We start from the raw sequence: 12,744 nt of genomic DNA on the forward strand, positions 1-12,744 counted from the left end.
GTACATTGCACATATAGAAGTACAATACAATGTATCAATAAACTTCTATGTACGTTTACATGGGGCTAGATATTCGCGTAAAACATATATATAGAACTTTAAATTAAACATTTATGTACCTTTACACGAGAATTGTTTGTAACTGTTGTCTAATATGGAAGGCATGGTATATAAATATAGCTAACTTTCTAATATCACGTACATTATCGCTTGTAATCAACTGAACAAATTTAAACATGCTAGGAAACCTCCAGTAATATTTGTTCGGATTTCCTGATAAATAGGACATATTATATCAAAATGGAACTCGTATTCTAATTGATAACATGCTACACAGACTCTGTCAATTAAAGATACACTGTGGGGTTTTCTCCATCTACCCAAATCTATTTCTAAACGATGAACGTGACATAGCTATTCTATACTTTTTAATATCAACAATATCTAAATATTTACTAAACTGAAATCATTGAAAGTGTAGTAAAATAGTGCTCTGGAGGAATAACTGATTCGGGTATTTAAATCCTGCTTTCGTGTATCTCTAACTCTCTGGTTAAATACATTAAGAAAAATTTTAACATGCCAACTCCTTTGTTTTGCCATACATAGTTGAAACCTTATCTAGACAATAATGATCGTATGTTCGAAACCCAATTACTTTCCTACTATTATTTTCACAATCTGTTTTTAATAGTAAGTATGCATGATTAGTATACTTGTTGTGTTCTAACATACACAATTTCTTATTGAACATAATCTGTAAAGTACTAGATTAAATCTGCCAAGTTCACTATATACAAAATCATTTTGAGTAGGTATCTTAACAGCAATTAACGTTTTACAGAAATGCAAAAATGTACGTTCTACCTGTATACCTTTGTAAAAGCCCCAGACTTCTGAGGAATAACACAAAATAGGTAAAATCAACTTATCAAAAAGTTCCAAATGGTGTTTTACAGAAAGATCTGTAAATTTATATGCATATTTATTCATTTTGTATATTGCTTTTAAAGCTTGTTCTGATAACATTACATCGTGTTCTCTAAATAAACCACCCGTGCTAAACAATGTTCCTAAGCATTTAAATTTTGATACAATTTCGATGAGACTGTCTTTGTACAAAAAATCTTAATTTCGAGTCAATCCTTTTTTTCTAAATATCATTACTTTTGTCTTATCAACATTTGCTGTAAGCTTCCATCTATCACAATATTCAGATAAGACGTTCAAGGCATTTTGTAAACATTTTTAGAGAAAATAGATACAGTAATAAACATATCTAAAAAAAATACCAGTATCTATTGACTCGACTCCTTTAGCTAAAAGCAAATCTTCAAGATCATTCATATACATGCTAAATATAAACGGAGACAGGCTCTCATCCTGTCTTACTCCTAAATTACGAGTACATGTAAAAGCTTCACGAATATTATCAAAATGTTTAACTATTGAAGAAATCCCTTTATACATGCTCTGTATAACTTTGAGAATATTACTATAGTCACTCTATATTTTATTAATTTGTACCACAGTACACCTCTAACTACGAAATCAAAAGCTTTTAAAATAAAAAAAGCTACATATAGTTTTTCATTTTTGTTCAAACAATGTGAAATAACAGCATTTAAAATAAAAACATTATCAACAGTACCCATATTTTTTCGAAAACCTGCCATAGGATCCAGCCCGGTTATCTAATCTTGTACATGTATTTAATATTCTGGTAAATAATTTTCCGAGAGAACTTAACAATGTAACACCTCTATAGTTCGATGGTTGATCAACATCACCCTCTTTATGTATTGGTACTATATAACCTTCACTCCATACATTCGAAAAATGTCCTAATTTTAAACAAGCATTGAACAATTTAGGCAAATATGGTAACAGATCCTCAAGTCAATGAATAAATAATTCGTTTACATGCAAATCAGGTCCAGTCGCTTTATTGCCCTTCAATTGTTTAACAGCCCTATATATTTCAACAACAGTTACATCTATGTTCAATTCATCAAAAAATGTCTTGTATATTATCATTCACGAAATAGTCATTGAAACATAAGACAACTTCGTCAGCTTTGTGAAAAACATCTTCAGGATTATTTATAGCTTTAAAATACTCAATAAAAGTATCTTGTATCATAGTTTGGGGACCTTTCTGTTTAAAATGTGAGGTAAATCGTATACATGTACAGTGCGTTAACTGGAGTGAAGGTTTTCCAGAGCATGCCCATTGATTGGCTCATTTTTGCTGGGGTTTACTTATCGTGACGGAGGAGAAAGGGAAAGCGATAGAAATATCATATTCAGATACTCGTCCATTGGTTACTTTTTCCCGGGGTTTCATATTGTGTCAACAGGGAACGTGTTTTTATGTTTGACTATGATACAAAAGAGAAAGAGCATCAAAACACTTGGCAATCTGATTAATACTCGGGGGCTACGCCCCCTCGTACAAATCAGAAAGCCTCGTGTTTCGATGCTCTTTCTATTACTAATTTAGGTTGTTTTGGGTTATTGTTACAAATGGTATCTGTCAATATTGCGAATATAGCCTTGCATTTTTAACTCTTGCATTTGACAGTTTATCAGTGTTTTCTCTTCGAGATGAGTATTTTTGTATCTTTCCAATACAAACAAGACTAACAACATGACAGTAGTGCAACATTGTTCTGTTTGTGTCACTACAGCAGTCAGTAAAATTATATTATAAAAAATATCAAAGCATGCATGTTTTCTTATTCATCTATAATGCTACTCATTTTCTACAAATATCAACAACTAATCAGGGTAAGAAATATCCATATGTAAATAAGCCAAAACAAAAACTTTCATCGGCTTAATTTTTCAAAATGTCCGTTACATGTTTCTCGGTAAATTGTATATCATGATATAACAAGAAAAGCATTGATGCAAATCCAAGCAAGAAATACAGCAAGTGAAGATGAACTGATGACCAGATATTCGTGCTTAATTGATTTTTACCAGAATTGTATATCATTTATGAATGGGTGGACGAAAGACATTATTCATCATACACTTTGGTAGACATTCTAGAGATTAGAATATTAAATGTATTTTCTTTGGAACATACAAAACAGTTGTCAAAACAACTCATGTTAAAACTGCAATTGTTAAAATGTCACAATATTCCCATAAAACCGATTGCGGTCAAACAAAATATAGAACAGAAAAAATCGGGAAATCAGGAAGAGACTGTGCTACAAATAATTAATAATTTCCAGTAGAAAATACAAATGTAAAAAAAATACCGCAATTTGAGTTTATATTTTGTCTTGTCTTTTATACTGCCTTCCCAGCGACGGAGGCGAGAAAATTGTTCCATTCTCATTCATTAAAAGACATGCTGCGAACCACCGAAGAGGAAATCATATATGACTTTTCATAACAGAAATCGGAAGGAATTCTTGGTTTCGAATTTATTAAAACTGTAAATCGAAGGGATTGATTGATGAAAATTGGGTCCATGGACAAAAAAGTAAACACAAATAGCTCCGCACCTGTTGGCGAGGAGGAATAAAAAGATAAACAATTTCACTTGTAAATTAACGTATCGTAAATATCATTACAAACTATGAACCAAGGTTAAGAACAGAGATTAAAAAGTCAGCCTATTGTGACTCTGGAAAATTGTTCCCATCATACCAGGGTTAGTTTCAATCAACCTAAATAGCTTGTTTCAATTATTTTGCCAACATAGGCGACTGTTATTTTTTTATATAAAATCTGTTTTATGTCTTATGTTTTCGATTTATATCACAAATATTTATTGTAAAGCCATAAACAACAACTGGCTGAAATACAATATTCGAATGTGGATAAATTTTTCTGTCACAGTAGAAATCGAGCGTAGAACTGATTTTCTCGAGCATTTTACCGCCCATTCATGATCACGTGATATACGCATCAGTGATCCGCGCACTAATTTATGTGCAAATAACGTTGAGACTTCACTACGTAACACGCAGATCTTAAAAATCATTCCTATATGTATGTACATGTTTATAGAAAGGAAATCTATATTATTTTATCATTTAATTGATCATAATATTATAATATTGCATGACTCTAGTTCAGATGTTTTTTCTCACCCGAGCAATTACCTAGACAAGCATCCTGACCAAGTTTTATGACAGTTGAGTACTAGAGTGTTAACAAGGTTTTTCCATATTTGAGCAGTGTGACCTTGTTTTTGACTCCAGGTAAATCATATTCAAACTTGACCTAGAAATCATCAAAACAAAGTTTCAGACCAATTTCCGGGATATTTGGATCAAAACAGTAGCCACTAATGTGTTAACAAGATTTTTCGATTTTTAGCTTCTGCGACCTAGTTTTTCATCTGAGATGACCCATGTTCGAACTCGTCCGAGCAATTATGTAGACAAGCACCCTGACAAAGTTTCATGACAATTGACTTAAAAATGTGACCACTAGAGGGTTTTCCATATTTGGACAGTGTGACCTTGTTTTTGATCCCAAGTAACTTATATTCAAACTTGACCTAGAAATTATCAAAACAAACTTTCAGACCAATTTCAAAAATTATTTGGATCAAACAGTAGCCACTAGTGTGTGAACAAGATTTTTCTATTTTTAGCTCATGTGACCTAGTTATTCATCTGAGATAACCCATGTTCAAAGTCATACGAGCAATTGCCTAGACAAGCATCCTGACAATCGAGTTAGCTATCTCGTGACCACGACTTAATATCTCGTGGCCACGACATAGTATCTCGTGCGCACGAGATAAATAAAAACACACACATGTCACCTTTGTGCCACCGTCAGAAATGGATCAAGTGAAGATGAATTATAGTAGACATCTGATGACCAGATATTCTTCTAATCTATATTAGAGGTATATACAAATGTTTTGATTGATGATTAGATATCTTGTGTTGTACGTTTTTAATGTTTTGATATAATTGTCTTTGTATTTAATATTATGATTTATTTTTATTCTCTTTAGTACAGAGAATCGTTTCCTGATTACAACAAATAAACGCATTCTCACTAACACAGGCGTCGTGTATATACTCGTGGTACGGGATACTTCGATATTGCGAGATCTTCATGTTACAAATATTGTGCCTCGCTTCAGGTCAGGTGGAATTCCGAGTCTCGCCCGATTCTGTGAGACCCATATTCCATAATTATGGCATAATTCGGATTCTTTTAGAAACTAATGCATGTTGAAAGTGCTTTTTCAATGGCGGATCTGTAAGTTACCATGGCCATCCCCCGCCGAATGTGTTTGCTCTTTGGAAGAATATATATGTAGTAGAGGAGAATAATTCAATTTTAAGGGGTCTTTTGGTAATGAAAACTTATGGCTGGAGTGATAAAAGCTGTTGAAACCTATGTGAATACTGATGGCTGAAAATAACGAAGGGCAATAACTGAAAAATAATGCAGGGTATGCTACCATTCATGTGTGCTGCAATCCTCCTCAATGATATCTATCCACCTATGAAGTTTCAAGTTGATACCTCTTACACTTTTGAGATAAGCTCCGGACAAAAAGTATGAAAAATAACAAAGGGCAATAACTCAAAAATTATGAAGGGAAGAGTTATCATTCTTGCACACAGCATTCCTCCTCAATAAGATCTATCCAGCTATGAAGTTTCATGTTGACATCTCAAAGACATTTTGAGCTATGCTTCACTCAGGTGAAAAATAATCAAGTATGAAAAATAACAAAGGGCAATAACTCAAAAAATATGAAGGGTAGAGTTATCATTCTTCTGCACTGCACACTTTCTGAGTGAGATCTATCCACCTATGAAGTTTTATATTGATATCTCAAAGGCTTTTTGAGTTATGCTCTGGACAAATATTATGTTTGAAAAATAACAATAAGAGATTAATACACGGCAGAGTAGGGCCGGAAGGTGATAATCGGCCCGCAAAATGAATAATGGCCCCGAGGGCTTCAGCCCGAGGGCATTATTCATTTCAGGGCCGATTATCACCTTCCAGTCCTACTCTGACGTGTATTAATGTCTTTAAACGCTTAAGCTCTCACAATAAAAATAAAGCGATTCGTGCTGACAAACTACTTTCACTTTTACAGTTAACTGTTTGATGACGTAAAATATGACGTCATTGTTTCAGTTTGTGCACGTGCACATATTCTGCGGGCTGATACCCCGGGCCGCATAATAGGTCACGTGACACTCATAATCAGTTGAAATCATATTAGGCAATTTTGTTACTATATATAGTAACAAGTGTATTAAAGGACAATAACTCAAAAATTATGCAGAACGGAGTTATCATTCTTCTGCACTGCAGTACTGCACTCCTCCTCAATATGATCTATCCATTTATGAAGTTTCAAGTTGATACCTCAAATACTTTTCGAGATATTCTCCGGACAAAAGTGTCGGACGGAAGGACGGAAGGTCGGACGGAGACTATTTCTATATCCCCCGCCGCCTTTTGGCAGGGGATAATAATTAAATGTTAGATGACCTTCTCATTTTCTTCCTTAGATCATTAACGGTGATCTTTTTAACTTAATATAGTACATATTGCTTATTGTTGAAAGTAGTCAAAGTTGCTTATATAACTGAACATTTTGTTGATTAAACCACGCTTGTTATGAGTCGCTTTTTTACGGAATGCCGTTAGGGCCATCGCCTATGAATGTGTTGATCTAAAACGCGATAGTCGATAGTACGATGGTGAAAACGCGAAATCACGAAACTACGATGGTGAAAACGCGAAAGCACGATGATGAAAACGCGATAGTACGATGATGAAAACGCGACAGTACGATACTACGATGATGAAAACGCGATAAACTATCGTGTTTTCACCATCGCACTGTCGCGTTTTCACCATCGTAGTTTCGTGATTTCGCGTTTTCATCATCGCACTGTCGAGTATCGCGTTTCAGATCAAACCATTCATAGGCGATGGCCCTAACGGCATTCCGGAATGCCGTTAGGGCCATCGCCTATGAATGTGTTAATCTGAAACGCGATAGTCGATAGTACGATGGTGAAAACACGAAATCACGAAACTACGATGGTGAAAACGCGATAGTTCGATGATGAAAACGCGATAGTACGATGATGAAAACGCGATAGTACGATGATGAAAACACGACAGTACGATGGTGAAAACGCGATACTACGATGATGAAAACCCGACAGTACGATGATGAAAACGCGATAGTACGATGGTGAAAACGCAATAGTACGATGGTGAAAACGCGATAGTACGATGATGAAAACACGACAGTACGATGATGAAAACGCGAAATCACGAAACTACGATGGTGAAAACGCGACAGTACGATGGTGAAAACACGATAGTTTATCGCGTTTTCATCATCGTAGTATCGTACTGTCGCGTTTTCATCATCGTACTTTCGCGTTTTCATCATCGTGCTTTCGCGTTTTCACCATCGTAGTTTCGTGATTTCGCGTTTTCACCATCGTAGTAACGACTATCGCGTTTCAGATCAACACATTCATAGGCAATGGCCCTAACGGCATTCCGTACTTTTTGGACCTGTCTGTTCCCCTACATTCATGTAATTACATTAAGTAACTACCAAAATAGGCTTGAATTAGGTCACTGTTGTATTTACACAGTACTTGTGATGATGGTTTAAAACTTTGTTTTTATCTCAAGATGCCTCAAATCAGAACACTGTGTGATACAGCTCACGATAAACTGGTCACGCGATACGACCGGATGTTATCACATTTTATCATGATAACGAATCCCAGCAGATATAAAATACGAACAATCTATCCAACACTATCATAAGGGAATACCATTTCACCAGCAATGGGTATACCTAAAGGGCAGCTTGTGGCTGCCTCCCTTTTGGGCTTTCTGGCCTTGGCCAGTGCCAAGAGGGTTACATGTGACAGTATAGCTCCACAGTTAAAGACTGTGTACGACTATAAGGCTATGAATATTTACGAGAATGAAACAATTGAGTTTACTAGGTACAGAGGCAGTGTGCTTGCTATCATAAACGTAGCAACATACTGAGGATTGAACCGCCCACATTACGTGGGTATGAACGCACTTACTACGGAGTTCTCGAGCATGCCTTTCCAGGTGCTCGGATTCCCTTGTAACAACTTCAATTTGGTAAGTAATCATTTATCTATTTTATTTGTTTCATCTCAATTAACTGTTTTTATTTTGCAAATTCCTATGTAACGACTCTGAAAAAAATAGTTTGTATACACCCGATGTACACACCATATTTCAGGAAAAATTTATCGTCCGGTCAATTTTTGAGTCCGTACCAATAGTATCAGTCGATGCGTGGGTCCGTATCAATAGCTTCAGCTTATGTATGGATCTTAATAAAAGTTCCAGTTAATTTGTGGGACCGTTTCAATACTTACAGTTAATTTGTGGGTCCATATCAATATTTTCAGTCAATTTGTGGGTCCATATCAATATTTTCAGTTAATTTGTGGGGCCCTACAATACTTTCAGTTGATTTGTGTGTCCATATCAATATTTACAGTTAATATATGGGTTCATATCAATATTTTCAGTTCATGCATGGGTCACAATCAAGTGTTAGACAATTTGTGGATACTACGAATAGTTTCAGTTAATGTTTGCGTCCGTACTTATAGTTTCAGTTAATTTATGCGTCCGTTTCAATATTTCTATTTGATCAATTTGCAGTTGATGAGTGGGTCCGTATCAACATTTTTCAGTCTTTTTTTTATTTGTCGAACATGTGATTTGTACAGAATATATATTATCAAAACAACCGAGTCACATTTGACGTGTTAATAATGCCCTTATACAACACACAATAAATTACATGTTGCAGCAGCTTGCTGTCATAAAATAAAGCTGCTAATTAGACTAATACTGTTGTATAAAATTGGCGGATAAAATTGCCTTTGGTGCCGTATAAACGTGGCATGTGACTTTTAACCGTTCATGTTTTATATGCTAATAAAACACGATTATTCTATGAAAATCACATTCCATTGTAAATGAGTGTCGGTAAAGGATACATTTTGTTGGAGACCCTTTTAGGGTTTCTGGCGTGTGTTGATGGATTTAGGATCAAATGTGATGTAAAATCCGGGCACAGCACCACACCGAATGTTTACAATCATGAAGCAATAAATATATATGAAAATGAGACAATTCCACTGTCTAGATTCAGTGGTGATCTGATGTTAATAGTAAATGTAGCGACTTTCTGAAGGTTAACATTTAAATATTTGGATTTGAACGCACTAAGCACGAAATTCTCGAGCGCTGGGGTAAAAGTGCTCGGATTTCCGTGCAACAACTTTGGAATGGTGAGTTATTATAGACTATAAGAAACCTTTAAAGGTCCATTATGCCTCAAAATGCTATCATTTTTATTTCTCAAAAACGGTTTATTTTTGGTTTCTTGTTAGTTTCAAAAATATACTCATTTGATATCTTTTTATCTTTAGTTCAGTTGGCAAGTGATATAATTATAGTGAATTAGTATCTAGTATTGAACTCAAAATACTATTTCGTTTACATTTTGCTACCTTAACGACACATCACTGCATGTCCAGTGCTACTTTTTCAGTTGTAAAACGTCTAGCATGCTCTTAATCTATTATTTAAACATTATCAAACACATGTTTGACATTTATAAAGAAGTAAACAAATATAGATTTTGAAGGCATACTATGTCCTTAAAAAAAGAGAGATAAAATTATGCACAAATATCAACTCAAAAGCACTGAGAATAACTGAATGAATTAACTAAAATATCATATGATGCTGGTTACTATGGTAACGGATAATAGCAATATATTTATTATTTCAGCAAGAGCCGGCCGACAACTACACTGAACTCCTAAATGGAATCAAGTATGTGAGGCCAGGTGGGGGATTTGTTCCTAACTTCCAAATGTTTAAGAAAATAGATGTCAATGGGAAGAACGAGCTTCCATTATATACATACCTTAAGGTGCTACTTTTCTAAAATATTACTATTTTCATTGATAAATTTTACACTGATTTAATTAATTGATATTTGCGGTGCTCGCTCTGCCACATTACGGAACACATCTGCGTGCATGTTCATTATGGTGTATGCTGTTTTAACATAAAGTCGGTGTTCTAGAAGTTAAGGTAACTGTCTCTTCATTTGAGCTATACTAGAGTCACATTCATTTCTTCATAAGTGCTGGTTAGTTCCAGGAAGCCGACTGGGTAGTGGTCAATATAATTTGCAAGAATTATTGTTTCAAAAATCGAACTTAAATAATATGTTCAAACTATTCATTGCAGTGCTCTAGTGTCGTTTCTCTAGTGTAGATATCAATTCAGTGTACTGCAGTATGATATTTTTTTTTAATGAGAATCATATATACATGTACAATAAAGTGAGATAGCCGTTAATTTCAATTACAAAAAACGAAATATTTTAAACTTTCATCAACAGATATCAACCGTTTCAACACATACACTAACCGAACTTACAATGCATTTCTAGTTTTAGGCCGGTGCAACCATTCCACAAAGATTTAGTATAACAACAATGTACTTCAACAGGTTACTTACAGATATTTGATGAATAATTAACAAATGTGACCCTATCGAATGTACAATAAAATTTATATTTCAGTCTATGTGTGGACCAACCAGTGAAACATTTGAGGATACCTCAATGCTTTACTATGACCCTAAAACAGTGAGTGATGTCCGCTGGAACTTCGAGGTGTTCCTAATTAGCAAGACTGGCCGGCCATTATACCGGTACAGTCCCGACACTCCAGTCTCAGATATAGAGACCGACATTAAAGTTCTTCTAAGACAAAGTGTTGAAAGACCAATCGTAGAAAGGTATTTATAGTTTTGACCTTCTTTATATTTAACTTCGATCGTAGTAGATGGTTTTCCGCTTGTACATCCATCTGTTTGGTCATGCAAATAATATATATTAGGTCCGCTATCCTTAAACTAACCATGGCCAGTAAATGACCCCTTCTGATTTTGAGTTCAGTATGTCAAAAGTCCAGTTCAAAGTGACAGCAGAAAATCCTTGTCTGCTCAATAACCTGTCCGAGGTTTGTAGAACTTGTTATGCACATTACCCATGAACAGCAGATTACCCCTATTGAGTTTAAGGTCAATAGGTCAAAGCCTCAAAAGTCAATGTCACATTGACACTTAGTGGAAAATATTTTGTCCGCTCTATACCTTGAAAAGACCGCCTCCGTGGTCGAAGGGTTAGAGTCGATGACTTCTAATCCAGTTACCTCTTTGGCGTGGGTTCGATCCCCGTGAGATGCTTTGGTAGTTTAGCACGGAGGAAGGTGGTCTAGTCCTGGCGTAACTCTCCAGGAATAATGGTTAGGAAACTACCCGCCAATATGACTGAAATACTGTTGGGAATGGGCGTAACATGAAACAAACAAAAAAACAAACATACCTTGAAAAGGTATAAACCTAGGGTTGTGAAACTTAAGATTTGGGACATTGCAGATTGTTAGTTGATAACCAGTATTGATTTTCGATATCATTAGGTCAGAAATCAAAGTCACATACTATCAATGTCTGATCACTAACTTGCCAATTCTTTAACTTTAAAGGGATCAACCTATATTTGTACATTGCATTTGGCCAACATCGTGTCATATTTTTGGTGGCAAAACAACATGGACGCTCACAATTCAGCATTATTTCAGGTACTATTTGGAATCTAGGTTTCCGAACGCCAATCAGATAGCATCCACACGTTCCTCGCGGATTTGGAGCCGCAGCCGTAGTTGACTTAGCAAAGAGTTCTGTGGCCTATAGATATTTGTTCTGTATTTTTTATTGTGAAACATTAAACATGTATCTAAAATTATTAGAACTTGATGATGAAATAATTAGATGAAGTTTTATTTGTAAAAAATAGTTTAGCGGAAGCCACTAAGATTCCGGTATAGGATTTATTTTACATGAAATTGAAATATAAACATTTATCCAAAACTATTTAAACATTAGAGTTGATTATCGTAGAGAAATTTGAGTAATGCTATATACATGAAATATTTTATTACAGTAATGAAATTCCAACTGAAACAGAATATGTAGCAGAGCCTGAAAATAACCAGGAAGAGACTGAAGAAGACAACGGTGAATACAAACTACCTAATGACATCACAGTCTAGACAGCTATTGATCAAATTATGACTGTTTTTTTATTATATTGACAAACTTGAATTATTTTTTGTATAATATATTACGGGTATGCTAATAAAATGATATTTTTCTTGAAACACCTGCCTTCCTAATAGATTTCCATGAACCAGTGTATGAAGAGCTTGTCATAAACAACTTTGTTGTAGACAAACTCCGATTTCGTTGAAACTATGGCAACTTGTGCGTTCGTTGTCATAGAGATAAACGAATCTGGTAACATGTAAATACATAATATGAAGGCATGTGTTTCAACTTAGAATGTTATTTTGAAGAAAAATAATAATGGAAAAGGAAATAATAAAAGTATAAAAGGTTTACGCACATACAATTATTTCTGAGAACGTTTTTTTTTATTATTATTTACCGATTGTCTTGTGTCAACTTCCTATATAAGGCTGACATTAATATATAGGCCCCCTATCAGAATTGAATATTGATTACATCGGCAGGTACATGTACATGTATAATATATTATGATACGAAATCAAAGTCAGATACATGTATATCTAAACTCAGTGTCAGTGATATCATGTTTAT

General features: G+C 34.8%; 1 protein-coding gene across 1 annotated transcript; it reads left to right on the forward strand.

Moving 5' to 3' along the window:
* Positions 1 to 7,794: 7,794 nt before the first annotated feature.
* Positions 7,795 to 12,522, forward strand: LOC132751934 (glutathione peroxidase-like). The gene is made up of 4 exons (XM_060742152.1): positions 7,795 to 8,142; positions 9,839 to 9,982; positions 10,643 to 10,860; positions 12,068 to 12,522. Exons 1-4 carry the CDS (start codon positions 7,831 to 7,833, stop codon positions 12,174 to 12,176), a joined length of 783 nt encoding a protein of 260 aa, XP_060598135.1. The 5' UTR covers positions 7,795 to 7,830; the 3' UTR covers positions 12,177 to 12,522.
* Positions 12,523 to 12,744: the final 222 nt, after the last annotated feature.

Source organism: Ruditapes philippinarum, unplaced genomic scaffold, assembly GCF_026571515.1.
Source record: "Ruditapes philippinarum isolate M1 unplaced genomic scaffold, ASM2657151v2 ctg533_1_1_1_1, whole genome shotgun sequence".
NCBI lineage: Eukaryota > Metazoa > Mollusca > Bivalvia > Venerida > Veneridae > Ruditapes > Ruditapes philippinarum.